The sequence below is a fragment of the Gymnoscopelus braueri genome (genome assembly GCF_963280865.1).
Source record: "Gymnoscopelus braueri genome assembly, chromosome: 18".
Taxonomy (NCBI): Eukaryota; Metazoa; Chordata; class Actinopteri; order Myctophiformes; family Myctophidae; genus Gymnoscopelus; species Gymnoscopelus braueri.
This window is the reverse complement of record NC_137618.1, coordinates 50,802,267-50,828,755: the sequence shown is the minus strand read 5'-3', so window position 1 is coordinate 50,828,755 and position 26,489 is coordinate 50,802,267. Positions and strand designations below refer to the sequence as shown.

General features: G+C 41.3%; 1 protein-coding gene across 1 annotated transcript in view; it reads left to right on the top strand.

Annotated features, from left to right (window-relative positions):
• LOC308105739 (uncharacterized protein) overlaps positions 1–16,869 on the top strand; it is a 46,393-nt gene extending 29,524 nt beyond the window's left edge. The window contains exons 6-12 of the mRNA XM_080456668.1: positions 2,445–2,689; positions 6,148–6,309; positions 11,570–11,672; positions 12,223–12,449; positions 14,876–14,965; positions 15,440–15,527; positions 15,880–16,869. Of these exons, the coding sequence (XP_080312794.1) occupies positions 2,445–2,689; positions 6,148–6,309; positions 11,570–11,672; positions 12,223–12,449; positions 14,876–14,965; positions 15,440–15,527; positions 15,880–16,169 (1,205 nt within the window). The 3' untranslated portion in view covers positions 16,170–16,869. The remainder of the gene's footprint in view (positions 1–2,444; positions 2,690–6,147; positions 6,310–11,569; positions 11,673–12,222; positions 12,450–14,875; positions 14,966–15,439; positions 15,528–15,879) is intronic.
• The last annotated feature ends 9,620 nt before the right edge of the window (positions 16,870–26,489 follow it).

The following is a 26,489-nucleotide window of genomic DNA, read 5'->3' as shown; positions in this document are numbered from 1 at the left end:
GCACGGTTTGCACTAGCGCAACAATATATACATCAAAACGTGCGGCTTGGTCGGGAATGATGTGCTCGGAAGTGAATTTCCGATACGCGTTACCATTGCGACGTTATTAGCGAAAAACTGCTAAACCCCGCCCCTTTTGGCCGCACGTACCGCGCAAAACGCTACTCCTCCCACACGGTTTACTCGTTAGTGTCAATGTATACATCAAAACGTGCAGGACGACCGGGCCACTTACCGCATTACTTTTTTCACCGTTTCGCGTTACCACGGCGACGTTATAGGCGAAACAACGTAGCCACGCCCCCTTTTCAGTCCAAAATTCAGACTTTTTCTACAAACCTACCCTTCATCATCATCATCCTCATCTAGGATGATGATGTAATGAACCTTTTACATTGAAATGGACCAGGATCTCTTCTCCTCTCATCGGCCACATGGCCAACTGCTTATCAATGAGTTTGGGTGTTGGGGGTCCGGGGACCCCAAACCACGTAGCCACGCCCCCAACCACGTAGCCACGCCCCCTTACAGTCCCCCATTCAAACCCATGTTAACCGTTACAGATCCGGTTAAGAGTGCAGGTTGATGGGTGGACATATTTTTGGGTGGACCATATTTTTTTTTTTTCAACATTTTTTTTTTCCGAACTTTTTTTTTCCGAACTTTTTTTTTTCCGATTTTTTTTTTCTTCACTTTTTTTTTCCCAAACTTCTTTTTTTTCAATTTTTTTTTTTAACACCAAAACACTCTCTGAGGGGTATGCAGCTCAATGGTCCAACCGGGACTTGGACCTCTTCACTTCCAGTTTGAAAAGTGCCCAAAATGCTCCGAAACTTCGCCTACCCCCCCTAAATGGGGGTCTGCGAACACATGCGTCACAACAGGAAGTGGATTTATCACTTCCGGTTTTGAAAAGTGCCCGAAATGCTCCAAAACTTCGCCTACCCCCCCTAAATAGGCGTCTGCAAACAAATGTATAATGGTAATTTTTTGCGTCAGACCTTCAGAAGTGGGTGAAACAAGCACTTGAAACCATTTGAGTAATTGTTTATATATTAAAATAAATTATTACATTTTTTTCAAACATTGTTTTAGATGCCCATTTTTACCTTTACGTTTTTTTAATTTTCCTTTATTGACTTTCGGTTTATTTTTTATTGATTTTATAATCATTATTTTGCTGGTTTTTTCTTGACTTTTTTGGCCGCCCGGGGGGATCAAAATGCTACTCCTCCCACACGGTTGACACGCCCCTGCCAATGTATACATCAAAACGTGCGCAACGACCGGGCCGACCAGGCTATTACTTTTTTCGCTACCACGGCAACAAAGCCCCTCAGCCAACTCCTCAGCCAACGCAGGCACACTTAAATTTTCGTAGGAAATTTGTTTCTAGTTTCTAAAGTGCAGTTGTTTATTTGGTCTTGTTTCTAAAGTTTAGATGTTCATTTGGTCTTGTTTCTAAAGTATAGTTGTTTATTTGGTCTTGTTTTTAAAGTGTAGTTGTTTATTTGGTCTTGTTTCTAAAGTGTAGATGTTTATTTGGTCTTGTTTCTAAAGTGTAGTTGTTTATTAGGTCTTGTTTCTAAAGTATAGTTGTTTATTTGGTCTTGTTTCTAAAGTGTAGTTGTTTATTTGGTCTTGTTTATAAAGTGTAGTTGTATATTTGGTCTTGTTTCTAAAGCATAGTTGTTTATTTGGTCTTGTTTCCTAAGTGTTGTTGTTTATTTGGGCTTTTTTCTAAAGTGTAGTTGTTTATTTGGTCTTATTTCTAAAGTGTGGTTGTTTATTTGGTCTTGTTTCTAAAGTGTAGTTGTTCATTTGGTCTTATTTCTAAAGTGTAGTTGTTCATTTGGTCTTGTTTTTAAAGTGTAGTTGTTTATTTGGTCTTGTTCCTAAAGTGTAGTTGTTTAAAGTATAGTGGTTTATTTGGTCTTGTTTCTAAAGTGTACAGTAGTTGTTTTTTGGTCTTGTTTCTACGGGCCTGTAGATCTGCTTTTTATTTTATTTTTATTGTGAGAATCTGTGCAAATCTTAGAATATATATGTTCTTTAAAGTTAAAATTTGTAACCCAAATCTTTGCTTCTAGGGGTCCATGGAACAAAACATTTTTGAGATGGGGGTCCACGGGCCAAATCAGATAGAAGCACAGATCGATTTAATGTTAAAGTTAACAACCCCCCCCCCCCCCCATCTGAAAATGTTTTATACCAGGGATCCAGATTTGTGCAAAAACCTTCCAAATCTTCCACATTTAATTCAAGATTTTCAAGAAGCTCAGAACGTCAAATGGTTTGAGTATATAGGTTTAAAGTGTTTATGGGCCCTGTAATAGTCACCTCTTTTGGGCTGTTTTTTGCTTATTTCTGTCACTAAACCGTGGCAACACTGCTCTCTTGTATGATGTCCTTGACCCTTGACCCGTGACCTGGTCTGTCCACAGAGGGCATGGCCGGGAAGGATGAAGGGGAGGAGTCTGATGAGTGTGTGTGGGCGGGGCTCAGCCTGCAACCGCAGACTGATGATCAAATCATCCTGGACATGACCTATGACCTCCCGGCCCCTGGCCCCGCCCCCTCCTCCTCCTACTCCTCCTCCTCGGACCCCCCGCCGTCTCCTGAGCCCCGGCCCACCCAGCGGCCCACCCCCCGGCCCACCCAGGCTGACAGCTCCACCCTGACCCCACAGGTACACGCACCCACACACGCAGCACGCACGCGCGCGCGCGCACACACACACACACACACACACACACACACACACACACACACACACACACACACACACACACACACACACACACACACACACACACACACACACACACACAGAGAGCCTTTATTAGTGTGGACTTATTGTTATAGATAAACTGAAAAACACTTTATTTTGATGCGCATCTCCTCCCTCAGTTTTATTTCCCCCATTTTGTGCCATATGTCAAAATGACCGGCCTCACCGGGAATCGTGTGCTATAATTTTGCTAAGAGATTGGTTACATAGTTTAATTGATATTGATTTATTAGTGCATTACATTTCCCCATCCACTTTAACTCTTTGACTGCCAGAGTATTTTCATAAAGTACTCCCCCAGTGCCAGCAATTTTCGTGTTTTTTTATTTTTTTATTTTGAATTTTTCTCATGAAAATAATTTAAGGACACATAATATAAAGACCCAGCACAAATCCGCCAGCAGAGAGCAGCACATGACAGCGTGATCATGTCGTTGGGTCTCTCTCACCCTTCTTCATAGATTAGACAAGGAAAAACATGAAAACGGATGTGACGTCACCCAGATTGTTTTGATCAGCGAAAATTACGTTGTGATGCACGACGGCGATGACTGATCGTCACCCAGACCATAGATTATAGAAGAGAAGCTGTCCGTTTGTCCGTTATACCGTGTGAAAACCCGTTTATTTACCTATTTTGGACGAAAATGACTGGGGAAAAAAATCAAAAACCGGAAACGGAATCCAGGCCATGAAACCGGATGCAGATGTCCGTGAAGTAAGTGGAACTTGAGAATAACATTGAATATTAAGCAGCATAGCGCAATCAGAGATTAAACAATGAACGCGCGTCCAGCGCGTCGAGCGCGTCGACGGCCAACTGGACAAAGTAGCACTTGACGCGTTATCGCGTCGTCCGCAGTCAAAGAGTTAATGAAAAAATGAAAAAACTCAAAAACTCAAAGTATTTTTTTCTCAGAAACCGTAAAGGTTAGAGTTAAAAAAACTTGGAGGGGAGGTTCATAGTTTATTGCCAAATTATTAAATACAAGTAAGACGCGCGAACGCTGGAAGCGAACGCAGCTCGAAAATATTGTGTATTTACGGACTTGTAATCCGTGTTATTTCACCGTGATGGGGAGAGAACATTGTGTGTGTGTGTGTGTGTGTGTGTGTGTGTGTGTGTGTGTGTGTGTGTGTGTGTGTGTGTGTGTGTGTGTGTGTGTGTGTGTGTGTGTGTGTGTGTGTGTGTGTGTGTGTGTGTGTGTGTTTTGCAGGCTGTTGTGCATTTTAATCAGAGCATTGTCTAAATTCCTGCACTCTGGCGCCCTCTAGATTTTCCGCCATTTTGAATTTTCTTCAAAACACACTTTTAGCTCCTCCTCCCACATATTTTGTCCAAATTTCACAAAATTCGGTACACATGATTTCTGGACCCATGCGATAAACATATCCAAGCGGAATTTTGATAGTCCATACCGTTCGTCCGTAAATGGCTTCCAAAGTTAGCGGGAGGGGCCTGTTTTACAAAAAAGGTAAAAAATCACAAACGAAACGTCCAGTCAACCCCAAATTTGAATCACATGTCAAGGGTGGGTTACTCAACGAACCCCCAAAAGCATTTCCACTTTGATCCATAGGTCACAAATAGTCACAAATGCGCAAAATGTAACCGTTTGATGCAAAAACATGATTTTGGTGGGGATCAATCCTTTCAAAATGAAACGCAAGTGATCTCAGGAGTGACGTGACTATATAATTGTGCCGTTACATTTGTGGGAGGGGCCTATTACTTTAGTGGGAGGGGCCTATTTCTTATAATCGAAACGCCACGTATCACAAACGCGGGATGCGATCAACACCCGATTCGAATGGCACGTCGCGCGGCCTCCGACGGTATTCCTCCCGGCGTATCCCTCGAGTCCCGGCGGCCGCGACCGGCGTCGGCGCAACCACACTTTGCAATTTCCCAGAATTGCGACGCGTCTAGTTGTGGGATCGCTAAAGCGATCACACTAATGTTATTGCCACTCTTTCTATACTATACTTCCCCCCATTTTTTGGCCCCTAACTAGTCCTTCATACTTTTAGCTACAAACTCCGTTCCAACTCTTCAACGTTCGGCCTACTCAGGACATGTCGGCTACCATTTGAATTTTTGAAATAATTTGTACTTTTAGAGAGATTTCACTTTTTACTGCAAAAAAAATCCCATTCATTTCAATGGGGAAATTCATACTTTTAACTAGAAACTCCTTTCCAACTCTATAACGTTCAGCCTACTTAGGACATATTGGCTACCATTTGAATTTTTGAAATAATTTGTACTTTTAGAGATATTTCACTGTTACTGTGCTGCTAAAACAATCCCCTTCATTTCAATGGAGAAATGCCATTTAGCCACAGTGGAGCCTAGCAACTGCTTATTATACCCTAACAACACCATATTAGAGCCTAGCAACCACCTATTATACCCTAGCAACCACCGCTTTACCCTAGCAACCACCAGTTTCACCCTAGCAACCGCATATTAGACCATATAAACTGCATATTAGACCCTAGCAACCCCCTATTAGACCCTAGCAACCGCTTATTAGGCCCTAGCAACCACCTGTTTTACCCTAGCAACCACCTATTGCACCCTAGCAACCGCCTATTAGACCCTAGCAACCGCCTATTAGACCCTAGCTATCACTGTTTTACCCTAAAAAACTATATTTTACACTATTCAACACTGCCAACACTATCAAAACTTTTAACACTAATACTTTAACACCTTTCAAACCTTTCACACCTTTCACACCTTTCACACCTTTCAAACCTTTCAAACCTTTCAAACCTTTCAAACCTTTAGAACTTTTAGAACCTTTAGAACCTTTCAAACCTTTAGAACCTTTAGAACCTTTAGAACCTTTAGAACCTTTAGAACCTTTCAAACCTTTAGAACCTTTCAAACCTTTCAAACCATTCAAACCTTTAGAACCTTTAGCACCTTTAGAACCATTCAAACCTTTAGAACCTTACAAACCTTTCAAACCTTTCAAACCTTAAACCTTTCAAACCCTTCAAACCCTTCAAACCTTTCAACCTTTCAAACCTTTCAAATCTATAACACTACTAACACTATCAATACTCAATACCAGCAACATTCTTAGCGATCCCACACTGTTTCTTCAGGAACAGTACTTTCTAGTTATTATTGTTATTGTTATTAATATTATTATTATTGTTGTTATTGTTATTATTATTGTTATTGTGATTATTATTATTATTGTTGTCATTATTATTATTATTATTATTATTGTTGTTGTTGTTATTGTTATTTTTATTAATATTATTGTGATTATTATTAATATTATTATTATTGTTGTTATTGTTGTTGTTATTATTAATATTATTATTATTTTTCCTCAAAGGTTTTTTTTTATCAGGTGAAGCAGGAGGAGGAGTTCCAACAGGAAGAGGAGGAGTCAGAGGAGGTGATTTGCATCAAGGAGGAGCCTGAGGAGCAGCAGGAGGTCATGGCGACCCTGCTGCCCGACTTTGATGTGCAACCTGGACAACTTCCTGGGTCAGAGGTCAGTGTCAAAGAAGGGGGGGGTACCTAAAGTCTCCTGGTAGATGGAGGGGGGGCTCCGTCGAGAGAACAGGGACACCAGAGTTACGTCCGGGACCTGGGTCTGACCCTGAACGAGCAGAAGAGTCGCCTGACCGCCTCTCAGAGGGCGGTCTTTATCGGAATCTCAATAGATTGGTCTCTTATGAGAGCAGGCCTTCCTTGGGAGAGGGTCGACAAAATCCTGTCCTTCCTGTCCCTTCTTCCTGTCCTTGGAGTGCCAACGACTGCTCGGCCCGCTGACCGCTGCTTCGTTGTTGTAGTGTGGCTGATTAGTGAAATAATCGTTCACTTCCAGATACAAGCGCCAAAATTGGTACACATACTACTTTAAAACCTGTTAGCCACCTGAAAATCCAAGATGGCGACCATTTTTTCAACATGGCCGCCACCTTAGCGGAGCAGGTAGTGATATAATCTTTCAGGTTGTGATACAAGGATTACATTTGGCACACGTACTCTGTAAGGGCCACTCTTATGGAAAAAGGCACTGGCCACTCAAAAATCCAAGATGGCGACCATTTTTTTCAAGATGGCCACCACCTTAGCGAAGCAGTAGTGATATAATCTTTCAGGCTGTGATACAAGGATGAAATTTGACACATATACTCTGTAAGGGCTACTCTTATGGAAAATGCGCTGGCCACTCAAAAATCCAAGATGGCGACCATTTTTTTTAAAGATGGCCACCACCTTAGCGGAGCAGTAAGTGATTTAATCTTTCAGGTTGTGATACAGTGTTGTTTTCGTCAACGATGACGAAGACGATATGATTTCGTCAACGCCCCTTTTTTTCATGACGAAGACGTAACGTTGACGTGCTGAACATAGCTCTTTGATGACTAAAATATGACGAGACGAATGTGTGTTTTCGTCGACGAGACGATGACGAGACGACATTTTTATTGGGTGGGACGTTCAAAATGCATGAAGAGATCAAAATATTATAGCGATATTATTTCAATGGGGGAATAGTGGCCAATCACAGGGAGGGTTCTAGGATGCATTGCAACATCCGGCTCTGTGATTGGTTTCTTTTCCTTTTTTTGGGAGGGGGGGCTCTGTGATTGGCTGGGATACCGGCCTCGTCTGGTCAGTGTTGCCATGTTCTTTTATTATAAGTTTCCACCAAGAACTTTATTTGAAAATAGCAGATCTACAAGCTCACAACGTGTCGCTCTTGATGCAACACGTTGTGACTGTGAGCTTGTAGATCTGCTATTTTCAAATAACCGATGTATACAGTAGGTTTAAGTACTAAGTTGTAAGTGCTCATGTGGCCCATAGTCGCTTCTTTTGGGCTGGTTTTCCTAGACCTGGTTGCTTGTTTCTTTCACAGAATCTGGCAACACTGATAGTACCGGCTTCACGTGTAGTTGTTGTTGTTGTTATGAACGTGAAGACGCGAGTTGCCTAGCTGCCTTAAGTTATGATAGTGGGCATGTTATTAGGTTTTAATGGGTTAGGTGGTCTGAAAAGAAGTTTCAGAAGTTCCAAGTTCCTTGGAACTCAACAGTACAGTAACTTAATATACCTAGTTCTTACATACACTATGTACAGTACAGTATATGTACATTCTAATTTTTCCATTGCTTAGAAAGTACCATGTGGTTATTAAGCTATTAAGACGTTTTTCTTTCAACTGCATGAGTTTAAGTGCCAGTTTAGTGCTACCATAATGTACACAACTGTCAAAAATACAACATTTTTAGTAGGAATACATTTGCCTCCTGTGTGAATTGTGCATATGACTAGGATGGGGCAGGTGTACTCTACTGTATTTTAACATCAGTCATAATGGTGGTACTTGGAGAGACAAATATTTTCTGGGTGGTACTGGTAAAAAAAGAACCTGATCTAGGCTATTCTATTTTCCGAACATGCAGTATTTTGTGTGAATTACAGTATGTGTTGTAACACACGTTGTATCCTATTGTGTTATCCCCTAAAAATGGGATATATTTTATGATAATACTGTTAGCAGTCATATCTTAAATACAATATGTATATTGACCTAATTAAATTTGTTTAAATACATTATTTTATTTTATTTGTTTGACTAAAACCAATGACTAAAACTAGACTAAAACCATTTGAGTTTTCGTCGACTAAAACTAGACTAAAACCATTTTGAGTTTTCGTCGACTAAAACTAGACTTAAACCTTTTTGAGTTTTCGTCGACTAAAACTAGACTAAAACAATTTGAGTTTTCGTCGACTAAAACTAAACTAAAACTATCAAGGATAGAAATGACTAAAATGTGACTAAAACTAACAAGCATTTCGTCCAAAAGACTAAGACTAAGACTAAATCTAAAATGCCTGCCAAAAACAACACTGTTGTGATACAAGGATGAAATTTGGCACATGAACTCTAACGGCCACTCTTATGGAAAAAGGCACTGGCCACTCAAAAATCCAAGATGGCAACCATTTGTTTAAAAATGGCCGCTATCTTAGCAGAGCAGATAATGATATAATCTTTCATATTTTTTGATTTTCATTGATTTTTGCAGCCTTGGCCATGGTAAGTGCCTCTGAGATTTCAGCAGCTTCAGCGGCTTGAGAGAGAGCCAATCCTACGTCTACCTCAAAAGTCAGGAACACATCTCTGCCATTTCTGTAAGGCTTAAGTTCAGAGATCTCTGCCATCAGTTTTTCCTTTAGTCTGGTAGAGTTGACAGTAGGTGAGGTTACACCCAGTTGCTCCAGACGCTGCTGACACAGGTTGCTCATATCTGCGAGACGGAAGCAGGACCATCGGAACTGAGACTGGATTCTACAATGTAGTTGACCAGTTCTGAGAGAACCAGGGGAAGCATGTCTGGTTCTCGTTCACTCTCGGATGACTCTTTTTTAAGGGCTTTTAGGTGGGATCTCTCTCTATTGTAGTGACCAGAAAGACATGCACAGTGGTATTTCAGCTCCTGTGCTATGGCATCGCCACCACTCAGTTTAGTCAATAGTTTGCCATCATGTAGTGTCTGGGCACATTCATGTAGTCTGTTGTTCAGGTTCATTGTCATTACCTGTCTTAGGTCAGATTCAGGGGATATTTTATCACAAAATATGCAAGCCAGACTATCATGACTGGTTCTACGGCGGTTTGTGTGGCCTTCATCTATTTCACTACTTTGAGCATCTGACTGTCGCTTCCTCGCACGATCTAATTTGATGTTGTTGAACATTAGTCGACAACTTGTGTGATACTTGGCCTGGTTTCTTCTCAAAGTAGCTTCTATGCCACCACCTTCATCCAGCCTGGCTGGGTTCAGGATCATTGGCATTTGATTGATCTCACGAAAGAGTGGAACATTGGTGGCAAGCATGGTGTAGCCATCATGTTGAGGAACATGATGGGTTGGTGGTGATACTAGGTCATCATTATTTTTGTTTATCTGACAAAGACAACATTTCTTCCAATCAGTTTGCCTGTTGGCTAACATTGGATTTGCGTTTGCCATTTTTTGGTGGATTGATTTCTGATTAAGGCCGAGGGGCTATCCTTTTACCAACTTAATCAAAGTGATACTGCACATTCAGGTATGGGATACAACTAGGTTCGGGTGACCTACACCTAGCCCGATCATTCATCCAGTGCCATTTAAGTCCTGTGTGATCTGTTCACCTTCCGGGTAAGTATACATGCACAAGTCATGAATAGCCCGCTTACCCTTGGCTCGGCTCTCCCGCGCTGGCACACCCTGCCAATTCAGGTACGGCTATCTAACTACATCCACTAACTATTGGTACAACTCCTGGAAGTCATCTTGAAAAATGGCAGCCAAAATGGCAGCCAAATATCATCCTTGTATCACAATCTGAAAGATTATATCACCACCTGCTTCACTATGGTAGTGGCCATCTTGAAAAAAATGGTTGCCATCTTGGATTTTTGAGTGGCCAGTGTTTTTTTCCATAAGAGTGGCCCTTACAGAGTATGTGTGCCAAATTTCGACCTTGTATCACAACCTGAAAGATAATATCACTACTGCTCCGCTAAGGTGGTGGCCATCTTGAAAAAAATGGTCGCCATCTTGGATTTTTGAGTGGCTAACGGGTTTTATCAAAAGAGCACTACCTAAGGAGTATGTGTGCTAATTTTGGTGCTTGTATCCAGAAGTGAACGATTCGCCTGTAATTCGCAGTTAATCTGCCCCACTATTGGTCCTCTTGGGCCTTTCTGCATCTCAGACCGTCGCAACGGTGGTTCAGTTCCCACAGGCTACATTAAAGGCTGCACAGACGCCGTCGCCTCCTGGTTTTTGAGTGGTGCTTGCCACTCCAAGGACTGACTTTGTGTGTGTCCGTCCGTCCGTATGTTTGAGCACGGCCTCAAGAGCTGCGGCTGATTGCAACACAAAGATGCAACCAGTTACACTAATTATACACAAACAGGAGTGCAACACACACACACACATACTTCCAAGTACTTAAAAGTAACTTAAGTGAGTTAAAATATTTAAAAGATGTTTCTGCCAATATAAAGTTATTTTAAAGCAGTCTTAGGCTAATAATAGCTTAATGAAATGAACTCATGAAAGGCACCACTGTCTTCACACTGGGTGTGATTTTTGGGCGGTGTAGCCGCCCCTATAAGTGGGGTTGGGACACCTCATTAGTACACATTTGCTGTACTGTGATTGGCTCATTAGTACACCCCTAGCTGTACTGTGATTGGCTGACTCTATTGGATGACTCTATTCAGCACCGTGATTGGCTAGCGAGACACATGATGACATTAATAACCTATAAATAGGACTATGCACTTAAAAAAAAACAAGTGAGCTTCCATCACTGATGACCACTGTGATGACCACACCGCCCACTTCACACTGGGTGTGATTTTGTTATGAACCCATGGCAATGAGCCATACCAGGCGACAAAACAAAACCTTAATGCACTCTCCACTAAAGGTTGATAGAAGAGCTAGAGCACCATTAGACTTTTATCCACGTTATACTGTCTGAGCATAACATGTAGCCTCTCCTTCTAGATGCCATCAGTGTTGGAATTCCATGTCAGCTTAGAATCAATCGTTGTACCCAATGTATGCCATCATTCAAAAGTGTCACTTTTTCGTGGAAGAAATCTTTTTCACAATATTTTTTTTTAGATGCATGTATATGTACACGCACACACGCACGCACGCACATCTATATGCACACACACAAGAGGTAGTCGACAGCTTTTGGCATTAAATGTTTGTTTGTTTGTTTAGGAGGCCAGGTCTCTGACAGGGTGGACACCAGCACCCCCTATAGGCCAGCAGCGGAGTCATATGGGTCAACGTGTCACCTTCAGCAGCACAGCACACAGCTCCTGTAAGTCACATGACCATCGTCGATTATGTAAAATAACTGATTTAACATAGATTATGTAAAATAACTGATTTAACATAGATTATGTAAAATAACTGATTTAACATAGATTATGTAAAATAACTGATTTAACATAGATTATGTAAAATAACTGATTTAACATTTACGTTGTTTTAATTAGGTTTTTTAAATTATTATTTTTTGGGCTCCTAGGCTAGATCAGTAGGTCCTAAAGAACGGTAATGTTAAAAAATGGCCTTGAAGGGATAGTGACTTTTTTTCTATCTATTACACACTTGAATTTATGGAGATTGTTTTGTTTTTGTCGCATTCCTAAGTCATTAATTTGATGACCGGCGGCGGCTCCGGTAGGAGACTCAAAGTGTCCTACCGGATACATAGCATATTTCCGTTGGTCATCAAATTATTGGCTTAGGAATGCGACAAAAACAAAACGATAACCATGAGTTCAAGTCTCCACGGGGTGACTAATCCAAAGAAAAGTCATTTTGGGTGAACTATCCCTTTAAGCCACTGCTCCTCTCCTCTCCAGACTCCATGGCCCACCAAGCGGGGGCCGGCAGCCCCATGACGGGTGGGTTCCGGGGGGGTCCCGTGCTGGCGGGCCAGGTCCCCCTGCGGCCCCCCAGCAGACCCTGGTCCAAAGACCTCAGCCTGTACGAGGAGTACAAGCTGCGGCGCAACGAGCTGCGCAGGCGCAGCATCAACCGACGGCGGGAGATGGAGAAAGCCCTGCCTCAGCCCCTGCTGGCAGACCTGGTACACTGCACCCTCAACTTATAGGGCATAGCAGTGGCTGCCATTTTTGTGGTGCCACAGATAAAAAGTCCATACATTTTGTTGCCATATTTTAAGCCTGTGGAACCAAGCCATCCATGCTCCATGTGAATCATGACCATAACACATTTACTTTACTATACTTTATTATGGATCCCCATTAGCACTTGCCTAAGCGTGGCTATTCTTGATGGGGTCCGTCACACCCAAATACACATCATACACAACGAACATACTACAGATACAAACACAGACAAAGACAATAGTTCACCTACAAAAGTTCAGAAATACTTTTTACAATTTACAATTTTACAATTTTGTACCTTTCATAATCAAATGGAGAAAAAGAGTTACCCATGCCTCTTTTTTCTTTTTTTTCCCTAATCATACATTTCATATTAATAATAAAGTAAACAAGTCAATAAGATGACTCAAATGAGTAAAGTTCATGAAATATTGGAAGATACTGTTTTACCATTAAATCCTTCTTTTGTATTGGCTTGAATAATATAACCTGGCAATGAATTCCACCTTACAATAGCTCTATACATCAACAGTTTTCTGTATAACAGATGTTTTAACTTGGGAAAATTCAACCTTCCTTCTATTGCATGTCTTGTTTGATATTCATGATGAGCACAATGTTTTAATAACCTTTTATATAATATCTCTGGAGATTGTGTGACTTTTATGTTTCTGATGAAATTTACTAACAGACAACCATCTCAGATTGTCATGCATGTCTTTTACATTAGTTCTGTAGAAACAATTTAACGCACAACGTGCATTAAACATAAATCTTAACAAAACATAAAGCACAATATTTAAATAGTGAGAAGATTTATGTTTAAAAAATAAATCTCAAAATTATTCAAGAAATCTCAAACATTTTCGTTATTTTTCAAAAACTTAGTGGTGGACAAGACATACAAAATAATTGGTCCATTGATTAGAAATTGATAATTCAAAATATGCTCCTCATTGACTTATATTGTACGGTGAAACAGCTCTCAAAGTCACTCTTTTAGCACGTAAACGAACGCAAACGAAGTTCATTCAGACAATATAGAACATCACCAAACCCAGGACTGTTTTTTTTTTTAAATAAAATGTTAACTTCCTGATGATTTTACTATTTGAAGATCCAGATCCGTGGATACAGTCCGGGTTTTCTTCTTAAAGGTTCGATGACATTCATTTTCACTTTTTTAATTTGTTATGTTTTTTTGGGGGTTTTATGACCTCAATTACACCCAAAAAATCTGAACTTTGAACATTCAGTGGATTTTCTGTGGTCTGGGGTTTTCTGAATAATTAGGCTGAAAAGTAATCTGAGCTTGGCCCTTCGACAGTGAGGTCACAGTCGATTAATCCCGCCCACTCTCCTCCTCGCCCCTCCCCTCCCCTATCCTTTCCTTTGGGGGGGGCGGAGCAGAGGCGATGATTGACAGGCAAAATCCCTCACCAGCGACACCCGCAGGCAAAGATTTCTTTTTTCATTGCAGTTGAAAAGGCTTTAGAAATGTGAGACAAAAACACCTACAGTGAATCACTGGAGTGGAATTTTCAGTTAAAACTTTTTGTACACGTTTGAAGGACCAGGACAAAGACTCTGAATGTGGTGTAAACATGAATGTCATGATACCTTTAATAAATATAGCAAAATCAGCAGGAAGTTAACGTCTTTATTAAAAAAACAAACAGTACTGGGTTTGGTGATGTTCTATATTGTCTTAATCAACTTTGTTTGTGTTTGTTCACGTGCTAAAAGAGTGACTTTGAGAGCTGTTTCACCGTACAATGTAAGTCAATGAGGAGCATATTTTGAATTGTCAATTTCTAATCAATGGAGCAATCATTTTTTATTTCTTGTCCATCTTTGGAGTTTCATCATGGCAAGGTAACTACACAACCCAAACCTCTACGAAAGTGGTCTTGCCCTTTAACGTGTGTCTATGTGGTTGTGGTGTGGCAGAGGCCTCTCTCTAACATGTATGTAACATGCATGTACATGTATGTAATATGCATGTACATGTATGTAACATGCATGTACATGTATGTAACATGTATGTAACATGCATGTACATGTATGTAACATGCATGTAACATTCATGTTCATGTATGTACATGTATGTAACATGTATGTAACATGTATGTAACATGTATGTAACATGTATGTAGCATGGATGAAACATGCATGTAACATGCATGTAACATGCATGTAACATGCATGTACATGTATGTAACATGTATGTAACATGTATGTAATATGTATGTAACATGATTGAAACATGCACATAACATGCACCTAACATGCACATAACATGCACGTAACATCCATGTAACATGCACGTAACATGCACGTAACATGCACGTAACATGTATGTACATGGTGGGTTGTGTTGCAGGTTCGAGAACGTCGTGAGAAGACCAGGCTGAGGGTGGCACGGTGGAGAGCCAAGAGGAAGCTGCAGGCCTGTCTTCTCACCCAGGCTCAGGTACCATTCAACAGGCTCTATGCACGGCGGCCATATTGGACCTTAGAACTTAACTCAGGTCAAAAACGGGCATCAATGGCCAAAACATCGTTTTTCATCCCCATGCCAGCGTATTTTACCTTATATTGACGATCCGCAGAGGGCCACGGGAGCCGCGATGTGGACACGGATGTAAACAAAGGGTGTCTGGGGGGTGGGAGAGAGTCTCCTCTATCCACCGGAATAAAAATGTTGTAACCGTGATCGGCCATTTTGTTGCTATCGGCCGTTGAATATGGCTCGTTTTCACAAAAATATTGAAATCCGAGCTAGATGTGTTTTTCTACAACTCATAACAGGAGTGGATGGAAGTGACATCTTTTGCAGGGGTCCGTAGCAACCATGTCTCCTGTCCTGTGTGTCCATGTCTCAGGTGTGGGGAGGGGCAGGGGTCCGTAGTAACCATGTCTCCTGTCCTGTGTGTCCATGTCTCAGGTGGGGGGGGGCGCAGGGGTCCAGAACTTCGCTCCACATCATCATCATCATCATCATCATCAGCTGCAGCAGCTCAGAGCCACAGGCGGTAAGAACACCCAGAATGCATCACACCCAGACAGAGCGCCTGCATCATCACATCCTTTCAGAATATCCACACCAGGTGGCCCGGCCACGCATAGATATAGAAACCTAGATACCTCATTGGCCTCTGCAGTTCGTTGGAGCGACCTGTATCGTATGGTGGCCGCCATATTGGTCTGCAGAATGGAGCACAGGGCTTCTATGAAAAAATTCAACTGCATCAGGTATTTTGGTGACTGATTATAGGCAGACACAATATATATGTATTTTGGCCCGGCTCTCTCCTTTAACACCTTCTACTGGTTAAATAAAGGTTATAAATACATAACATCTCAAAATAATGTTGTGTGTTGCAGCAGCGCCCTCCAGTGGCCAGCAGAGGAGGAGCAGTCCGGTGGGCTTCCTCAACAGCATGACATCATCAAACACATTCCCCGCCTCCCTGTCCTTTAGCTCCGCCTCCTCCTTTAGCCCCGCCTCCTCCTCGATCCTGAGCGCTCCCCCTCACGGCGTCCCCCCCGAGCAGCACGTCAATCAACACGCCGTGACGTCGTCGTCGTCATCAAACTCCGCCTCCCACACGCAGCTCAGCCTATCGCAGCCCGGCATCTCGCTGACGGACACGGACTTCTTCCCGGGGTTGTAGCGTGGTTTGTTCTCTTCTTAATTTAACGTTGGTTTCTCAACGTGTGGCTCGGGGACCGCCGTGGAGTCCAAACGGTCCACCTCTAGTTGTTCTCAAACTGGGGGTCAGGACCCCCAAAATATTTTTTTTTTGGGGGGGGGGGGGTCCCTAGATGATTAGTTTAACTCTTTCACTTATTTCTGGGTGTGTGCACTCACTGCCAGCGATTTATCGATTTTCTTACCTTTTGAAGTAGTCACAGAATATTTAGCCTCGATCTCGAAGCTTTTATTTTTTATTTTTGCTAAAAAATAAAAGCCTGGACCAACCAGTTGATGTTCCGGGAATAGGAAGTGTTTCATTTCCCCAACCAACCAGAGTGCAGTGGGCGTCGCTCCAAATGTTGTGACGTCAGGGTTCTCAATGCTACACATTGGGGAGGAGGAGGGGCACGGGGCGGGCGGGGCGGGGGCTGACGGACAGATCGGTGAACCAATAGAATCCGGCGGAATTTTTCTCTGCTGATTTGGAACCCGCCGGTCAAGACATGATATCAGACACGCTAGGGCAGTCTACACAATATATATCTCCAGTATGACAATTTCTCGTCGTTCTTGACAGTGAGAGGGTTAATGTGCAACATTGTTTTCTCACTCAACAGTAAACAAACCAACATACAGTATGAGTGTATACAGGGTATCTGTACATTTATAAAGTGGCAATGTAATGACTTTTAAGACTTTTTTAAACTTAATAAGTATTTTGATATTTGATATATATATATATATATATATATATATATATATATATATATATATATATATATATATATATATATATTTATATTCATTTTATCGACTATCTATACAAACCCATTGTAACCTCAAACTCCATGTTAGATTCATCTAAAACACCCGTCCTTGGTTCTGGTGACTCCTACTGCCCTCATAATACATGAGAGGGCCATGTTTTTATCGATTACTTTTTTCATTTGTTTTCATTCTTTTACTGTAGTATTTCTTTATTTTTTCATCCCCCCCCCCCAAAAAAAAAAGAAGAAAAAAGTAATTGAACCCCTCACGTATTAGATGGACCAAATCAGTCACCAGAAAAAAAGGACGGGTGTTTTCAATTAATCTAAAATGGATTTGGTTTGAAGTTAAAGCTGTTTGAAGCTGCATGGGGCTTCAGTCTGACATTGGCTGCAGTGTCCGCGATTACCAGGGGGAGGGGATTAAAATTTCCCTAAACCAATCACAAGAGATCCACGGATCCGCCTACATCTGACGTCATCGCACAGCTTGTTTTAGCAGATATTCGCTGATTGGCTTGTCGTTAGACCACTCCCACCTCCGACTCTGATTTGACAGCTTTTTCTTCGACCGTGAAAAGCCATAGGCTCACATTATGACACCAGACCAAGAGGAGCAGTCCACTCAGAGAGTGGGCGGGGTCTATGGTCTGGAACCAGGCTAGGCGTGTCTAATAAATGAATATCAAATATAAGCAACTTAAAAACTGTCTGGGATGAAACTCAAAAGCCTGAGTAGACGTTAAAATGACACGTTGGAAAGTGATATATCCCTATAATACCAAATTGTCAAATATGACGTTAGGTCCCCCCAGTTCAAAGAGGATTATTTTGGGGGGTCGCAGCCTGTAAAGTTTGGGAACCCTTGCGCTAATCCAGTGGTTCTCTAACTTTTTCATGTCAAGGAAACCCCAAAACGATATGTATTTGGCTGCGGACCCCCATCTGAAAAAAATTGTTGTGCCAGGGACCCCCCAGAAGCAAAGATTTGAGTTAAAAAATAAGTATATATATTCAGACGATAGAATCATGAAAATAGCAGATCTACAAGCTCATAGCGCGTGCTCGAGTGCCGCGCTCGAGTGCCGCGCTACGAGCTTGTAGATCTGCTATTTTTGAAAAATCGTGAAAGTGGGTGCAAATCTTTGAATATATTGTTTTAAAGCGAAACATTTTTACTCAAATCTTTGCTTCTGAGGGGTCCCTGGAACAAAATATTTTGAGATGGGGGGGTCGGCGGCCAAATCATATAATTTTAGGGGTCCTTGACATGAAAAGGTTTGTGTAGAAAAATATTTTTTTCAGAATACTGTTGGGATTTAGAAGACATTTGTAGAATCGGCTTCAGGTCTTACTGGGTTAAAGGTCCATTCAGTCCCAGGCTGGACCCTGTGTTAAAGCTCCCTTTGGTTCCATTAGAGAGTCTCAGGTCCCGAGGGTCCGCTGTTCGGACCGCTGCAGGTCCCCCGACCCATCGTTGAGAAGCAGTGTTCCCCAGTGTAAATGTACGTAAATTATTAATAACATATGAGATGCCTTGTTGGAGTGAAAGTGATCATAATATGTAATATAACTACAAACTAAAATGTAACGTTCAATATTTCAGTTTGATTATGAAATGTTTTCCTTGCTGTTGAAACTGTTCTTTTATTTGATTTATTAGATTTGTTTTTTTAAAGTCTGTAATTACATTTTCTCCCCAATTTAGCTGCCATGCCTGGTAAGACTGTATATGAAGGTTAGGTCTATGATGCGTTATAACCACATTTATAATGCACTTGTAAGGCTTTGTAACACTTACATGTTTTTAATTATGCATAACAACTTCATCAAGGTTTATGAAGTATTATAACTTATATAATATAATGTATGAGTGCTGTTCATAATGCATTATTAACTCAGTGGAACAGCACATTATAACTACCAGGTAACACTGCATTATAATACATTATAAAGCACTTTTATTGCTCCATTACACTCTTTATAAATGCATAGCAATTTGTAACGAAGACCCTTTTTAATGTGCTGTTCCTCTGAGCTTATAATGCAATATAATCAGTTATTATAATAGTTATAAACGATATAAGTTGTCATACATGATTATAGAGATTTATAACCAGTGTTATGATGCCTTATAAGTGCATTATAAGGCATTGTAAATGTGATTAAAATGCATTGTAATATAGACAGGGGCGTTGCATTTTCAGAGCATGTTTTATTTTGATGATCAGACAATGGATGAATGGGAACTCTACGTTTAGTCATATTTTAACCCAGGGATTCCCAAACTGTGGTGCGCGCCCCCCTGTGCCTCGTGAACCCCCTGTGGTGCACGAGCGCCCTCTAGGGGGATGCGGGACATGAAAAGACTAATGGTGGTGCTATGGTGTTATTTTAAATATATGAACATATAGTCCAGTATATGGCAAGTATATGCAAATATATGTTGCATATATGCCATATTCAGGTTAATATATGTGGATATATTGGAAATATGTCTCATATATAGCTTATATTTAATTTTCCACATATATATATGTGTATATATATATATATATATATATATATATATATATATATATATATATATATATATATATATATATATATATGTGTATATATATATATATATGTGTGTGTATATATATATACATATATATATGCACATATATGTAGAGACATATATGCAGGCGGCCAATTTCTAATAATATGTCACATATGATAAACATATGTTGCATATATAAGATATATGTTCACATATTTCCTTTCCGTGTGGCGGGGTGCGTCACCAAGGTTGGGAGGTAACGGGGTGCGCGGCCAAACACGTTTGGGAACCGCTGCTGACCCTTTAAGATGGGGAAAGCCTATACGCCAGTGGTTTTCAACCAGTGGTCCGGGGACCACCAGTGGTCCTTGAGGGAGTACCAGGGGGTCCCCAGCAAAATGAGTTAACATAGCGTCACAATCACTTAACCACGTAGATCTGCTATTTTTGAAAATCCTTGAAAAAGTGTGCATATCTTTGAATATTTATACTTTTTAAAGCGAACATTAACTGATATCTTTGCTTCTGGGGGTCCCTGGCACAAAACATTTTCAAATGGGGGTCCGCGGCCAAATGTGTATCAAATTAGGGGTCCTTGGCATGAAAAGGGTTGAAAACCACTATACGCTGTTATACCTTTAAAACCATGAAAGCATCTGTGTCGTTTTAGATGTAGCTATCTATGTAGCAACAAGATTTTTTTTCAAATGTTTTAAATAAAAAGCTTTTTCTGAAAACTTGGGCTAGGATTTAGAAAGCGTTTTTCAAATCGGCCTCAGGTTCTAATTGGGTTTAACCCATTAAGACCTGAGGCCGATTCTACAAATATCTTCTGAATCAGTTTTCTTTATATATTATTATATTATAGCAACACTTATGTTGCTATAATATCAGTGGTTCTCAATCTTTGTCATGTCAAGGAGGACCCCCAGAATTATATGTATTTGGCCGTGGACCCCAATCTCAAAATGTGTTGTTCCAGGGACCCCCAGAAGCAAAGATTTCAGTTAAAAATTATCGCATTAAAAGTATTTATATATTATACTTTTTAAAATAATGGTTAAAGTGGTAAAAATCTAAAATGACAGATGCTTTCCTGGTTTTAATGGGTTAAAGTTCCTACTTTTAAGTTTCAGTAACACAATGAAACCTTTTTTTTTAAACAAGAGACTTTACAGAAAAAACAAGCCATCAGTCGCTTATAATAAGCAGACTTGGCAACACACGTGGTCTTGATGAAACATGAAGACAAACTTTAATGTCAATTAAACAATAAATAATAAAACTTCTAACCCGTTTTTTTCGTATTCTTTATTGATTGAATACTTTATTAGCAGGATTGTTAACACTACAGGTAGTACGGGTCAAAGGTTATGCCAAAAGGATAACACAAGAAGCCCCCAGGTGGTCCAGTAGATCACTATGGGATCAGTTCACTGCCAACACAAGAAGCCCCCAGGTGGTCCAGTAGATCACTATGGGATCAGTTCATTGCCAATACTTACTTGCTGCCCTTTCACCGACTTCGAATGCTATCAATGCATTGAATGGGAGATTATCACGTTTTATCAGACCATTGAATGGGCGAGTAGGCGACGAGTAGGCGATATACGGACCTACCCGCGATTTGTCAGACCATTCATTGGGCGTAATCAGGAGCTACTGACCTACTTGGAGGCGGAGCAGTCGCCACAACAATATTTACGATTCTGTGCCTATCGGTACATAACTCCAACGGCGCTGAGTAGGCTCAGGCGAACGTCACACCGTTCAGGACGGCAACTCGGTCGCTTTAGCTCCCTCGGTGGTCCTTCACGGGGTGACAGTTCGCCTGAGACTGCGTGCCTCCGTCATGGTCCGAAACCAAAACCAAAACCGAAACGGAACTATTTATAGTCATCTCCGTTGGTAGGTCAGTATGTCTTGATAACACCCAATGAATGGTCTGATAAATCGCGGGTAGGTCAGTATGTCGCCTACTTCACCCATTCAATGGTCTAATAAAAGGTGATAATGTCCCATTCAATGCATTGATAGCATCCGAATCAGGTGCAGGGTCTTCCTATGCCAGGTGTTCTTGGGTCAGCCTCAGGTGTCTCGTGAAGGGCAGTTTGTTTACAGTCTGGTGTCTAGTGAAGGACAGTTTGTCTACCGTCTGGTGTCTAGTGAAGGACAGTTTGTTTACCGTCTGGTGTCCAGTGAAGGACAGTTTGTTTACCGTCTGGTGTCTAGTGAAGGACAGTTCGTCTGGTGTCTAGTGAAGGACATTTTGTTTACCGTCTGGTGTCTAGTGAAGGACAGTTCGTCAGGTGTCCAGTGAAGGACAGTTCGTCAGGTGTCCAGTGAGTGAAGGACAGACAGTTCATCAGGTGTCCAGTGAAGGACAGTTCGTCAGGTGTCCAGTGAGCAGTGAGCTGCAAAAGAAAAGACGTGTACAGTTTTTAGCCTTTTAGAACTGAATCCAATTTAATGGAACAATAGAAAACAGTCAACAGTCTTTATCCTTTTAAGTATTTTGCTGCTGCAAAAAAACAATAATTATCCTTACAGGAACAACATCAATCTGAACTGCACACACTGGCTGCAGCCTCTCAAAAACTGAAACAATAAAGTAAACTTAATATTAATTAGCCAAAGTGCAAGGGGGGAGGAGAGAGGAGAGGAGATATAGAGCAGTGGTTCTCAAACTTTTTCATGTCAAGGACACCCAAATTGACACTTATTAGCCCACGGACCCCCATTTCAAAAGATATGCCAGGGACCCCCATAAGAGAAGATTTTTTACGGCTCTAGCAGTGATTCTCAACCATTTTAATTTCAAGGACCCCCAGTTTGACATGCATTAGGGCTACAGAGCCCCATTTAATGGCATTTCTATCACTTGGACCGCAATTTATATTGTAAAATATATGTCAATTTAACTCTGAGAGTGTACCACATTTGGATCCATTTGTACACTCTCAGAGTTACAGACCCATACGGGTCCATTTGGTGCATAATCTATCATTTAGCTGGGGACCCCCTGGAACTCCCTCAAGCACCCCTGGGGGTCCCCGGACCCCACTTTGAGAACCAATGATATAGAGGAGAGGAGAGGAGAGGAACACTGTTTCCTCTCCTCATCAGCAGTTTGTTTCCCTGACCACCAGACAAGTGACGCAGGGGGACTTCTGAAAGGGCCATGCCGAAAATAGGTTGCTTTATTCGGATACAATGCGTGTCACTGCCTGATACAGCAAAATGATGTCAGCAAAATGAGTGGGAGAAAGGTGGGTCATGAGCCCCAGTCCGAGAGGCAGTCGAATCAGTTTGTTTTGGGAGGTTTGAAGCTTAGTCTTCAGTGACATTGAGATGTTGTAGTAACAATGTGACACTGCCACGTAAATGTGTGAAATAATGTATTTCCTTTCCAGGTATGATGAGTATTGAAAGAAAAAGATACACAAGAAACATAACATACTTGGTGATAACAGGGAAATATATTGGTTAAGATACGGTTGAATATTTAACACATACATGTAGTGTACAGTTTTTTTTGTTTGTAATGTAATTATGGCCATTATGATTCATTTTCTGTTGACATGGTTCACTCATAGGGGGCGCTGTGGGGAAAAAGCAGCAAAAGTTCCACAGGAAGTGAGGTATCAGGAACAGCTATAAAAATACAGGAGTGAGGCAGCTGGGGGTTCCATTTTAGGTATTGAAAAGGAATGTTTGTTGGTGTTTGAGAAAGAGACTCTTGTAAGCCTATACTAAACCAAAATCAGGAATTGATAAACCAGTGAGTAGTGTGGCCAGAGAACTTATGGATCTGGAAGGAGAGAAGTTTGGTCGAGGAATATTTCTGAGGGTTTTGGACAAAGGAACCCATGTGGCCTCCTGACTTGAAGGTTGGGTGAGGATTATATTTTTTCCTTTTTATGCAATGCATTGCCTTTTTATTTGCTGACTTTTGCGGATTATTGGATTCTCCGAAAATAGAAGATCTTTTGGATTACTTTTGGGAAACTCTTTGGAGACATTTAAAATTTGCGTTGCAGGACTAAAAATCTGAGTTGGATTATTCTTTTGTATTTTGAAGTGTACTGATCGTTTAATTGAATTTAATTGTTATTTTTGTTTGATTAATATTGGGTCAGATAAAATACTGCATTTAATAACAAAAGCGAAAGTTTTGTGAATAATTTTTGGTCTGCAATACAGTTTGTTTAAGAATTACTGCCGCAGGTACAGCACCTTATTTCTTTAATATAACTCAGACATACAATTTTATGGTTCTGATTGTTATAAGTTGAATGCTAAAAATCACTATTCGTGAATGCCTTACTACACACTAGGCCTGTCCCCGACTAAGGATTTCTATAGTCTAATCTGATTGGCCAAATATTGCCTATAGTCGACTAATAGTCGACTAATGCAACACCCCAAAAAAATAATAATATATAGTCGACTCAAGACTCCCCTCGACTGATGAGTCGACTATTCGAATAATCAATGTCAGGCCTACTACACACAGACGACGTGGCGTGACGTCCAGGCACAGTAGCAGTCACTCCTGTTGCGTATATCCAGTTTGGTAGGACACTACAGTTTCTTATTCAACGTTATCTTATGCTTATCCAACAAAGGTGTGAGTTTAGGATTCAATAATGTAATGTTACGAGCAAAGGTTACATTTGATCAACTAGTTTATAGTCTGTGTGAAGATATTGTATTGAATAATACTAAAAGCTTTATTATAGAGAATCAATTTCGGTCCGTCTTGTGTTTTATTCACTAAATTTAACTCAATAATTTAACTGGTTGTTTATATACTATCATTTTGTTGCTCCTTATGTTGAGTTAAGGTAATTTTTTGAGAAACAACAGCCACTAGGACGCTAGGGGGACTCGACGGGGTCATTGTTATTTTTAGATATGCCTGAGGGTCGATTATTTGGGTAGCAATGGACCCTTCGCTAAGCCCCACCCACTCCACTCTGTGACTGGTAGTGCGAAGTTAGTCACCCAGGCCTGGCAGCGCCTGGCAAGCTTTGCTTCTCACCCATTGACTTGCATGTTAAATGATGGCTTTTACCCTTAAAAATAATCGATCATTTCAGGAGCAAGAGCTTCAAAATCTCTTCTAAATCTAGTCAACAAGGCCTGCAGTAGGTTATGCACTGGACAAAATGTGCATGACATTATTTCAATAAACTAAAAACATGGGAAATGTTAGAGGGAGTAATAGCCATGGATACACGACGGTCGACTGTCACGACCGTCATGGATGAACTTCAACCTGCACTTTCTCCATTTATGGCCGTACATCTACATAAACGTTCATATTTCAAATATAAAGTGCTTATCCCATGGCCACGGATGTTACATTTATGTACGGGCTCTCAGAAGTACCCGTATCATCCGTATTGTTCAATAAAAAGCATTTTAATCTGATCGGTGGCCATTTTCTCCATGCGCTTTCAACTGAGCGACCCTATCGGTTTGTAGGTGTATTGCACTCTGATACATTATGAGAAAATGGCCACTGATCGGATTAAAATGCTTTTTATTGAACAATACAGAATATACGGGTACTTTTGAGAGTCCCGTGCATAATTTTAACATCCGTGGCCATGGGGTAAGCACTTTATATTTGAAATCTGAACGTTTATATAGATGTACGGACCGTAAATGGAGAAAGTGCAAACACCAGGTTAAAGTTGATCCATGACTGCAACAGGAGTTTTCATGTACCGCAGGGTAAGACTGCAGTAGCCGTGGACGTGGGAACCCATAGCACGCTGGGCACAACCAGCTGCTACTAATCAGGGTTGCCAGATCTGATGGACAGTTTCCAGCTCAAGCACAACTTAAAACCAGCCCAATTCAATAAACAGCCCTCCTTAATTCGGTTATTTCTTTAATTATGCGTAGTCTGGTGACATGATCGAGGCTAATAATAACCCGCCAAATATGTTAATTTTAATTTTTAATTTGATTTAATTTAATAATTACATTTGGGCTTGTTTTTAACTTAACAAGCCCAAATTTGATGTGCCCGTCCAAGGCTATTTATTCCAGCCCAACGAGTTTTAAAATAGCCCAATCTGGCAACACTGCTACTAATGAGGGTTCGCCGAGTCTCAGCTGTGTAGGAGGCTCTTACGCAAGCTGCGGAGGCAACGCATGACCTGAAATCTACGTGCCTGCTAGGGTACTGCGCAGATTGTGTGGACACACGTAAGACCCGTCGTAGAACCTGCGCAGATGCTCAACGCAGCATCTCTACGAATCTCTTTGGGAAACGCGGCCATTGACAGCTATGGCAGGTGACGAAAGCTTGCCAGACCTATGCCAGGCTAACAACGTTTGCTAAGCTGGCATTGGACAATCACTTTTGGGGTGGGGTTTAGCGAAGGGTCCATTTGAGCAGCGTGTTAGACTAATCATGTTATTTTACTGGGTCATGTGGGAATGATGCATAGATAGTGCTGACTTAGAAACTAATGATTTGGTCTATAAGTAGAAGTTTCACAGGCTTGGGTGCAAGGGTTCAGAGGCTTATTCCAAAAAGCGTTTGAACCATGTGCATCAGGGAGATTTTTGTGACCTTTATTTTTGCTAAAATGAATTAGATTTTAGTTTATTTTTAGGAGATCTTAGGACAGAACCATTGTGGCCCTCTGATGGTTAAGAGAAGGTATTACACTTTTCAGGTCAGGTTTTCCATGTACCCCTCACTGCAGCGCGCAGTAGGGAGGAGGGGGCGGGGCTCCGTGAGGAGGGAGCGGGGCTCCACTGCTTGACTGTTCACAGTACTGATCATTTTGGACCATGACGGAGGCGCGCCGACTCAGCAGACCTTGAGGCCGAGGAGACGCGCCCGAGCGCCTCCAGGCGCGAGTGCCCGCGGCGACCGGCCGATGGTCTGCTAGTCGACTCAGCGCCGTTCGAGTTATGTACCGATATGGACAGAATAGTAAATAATGTTTTGGTGAGAGCG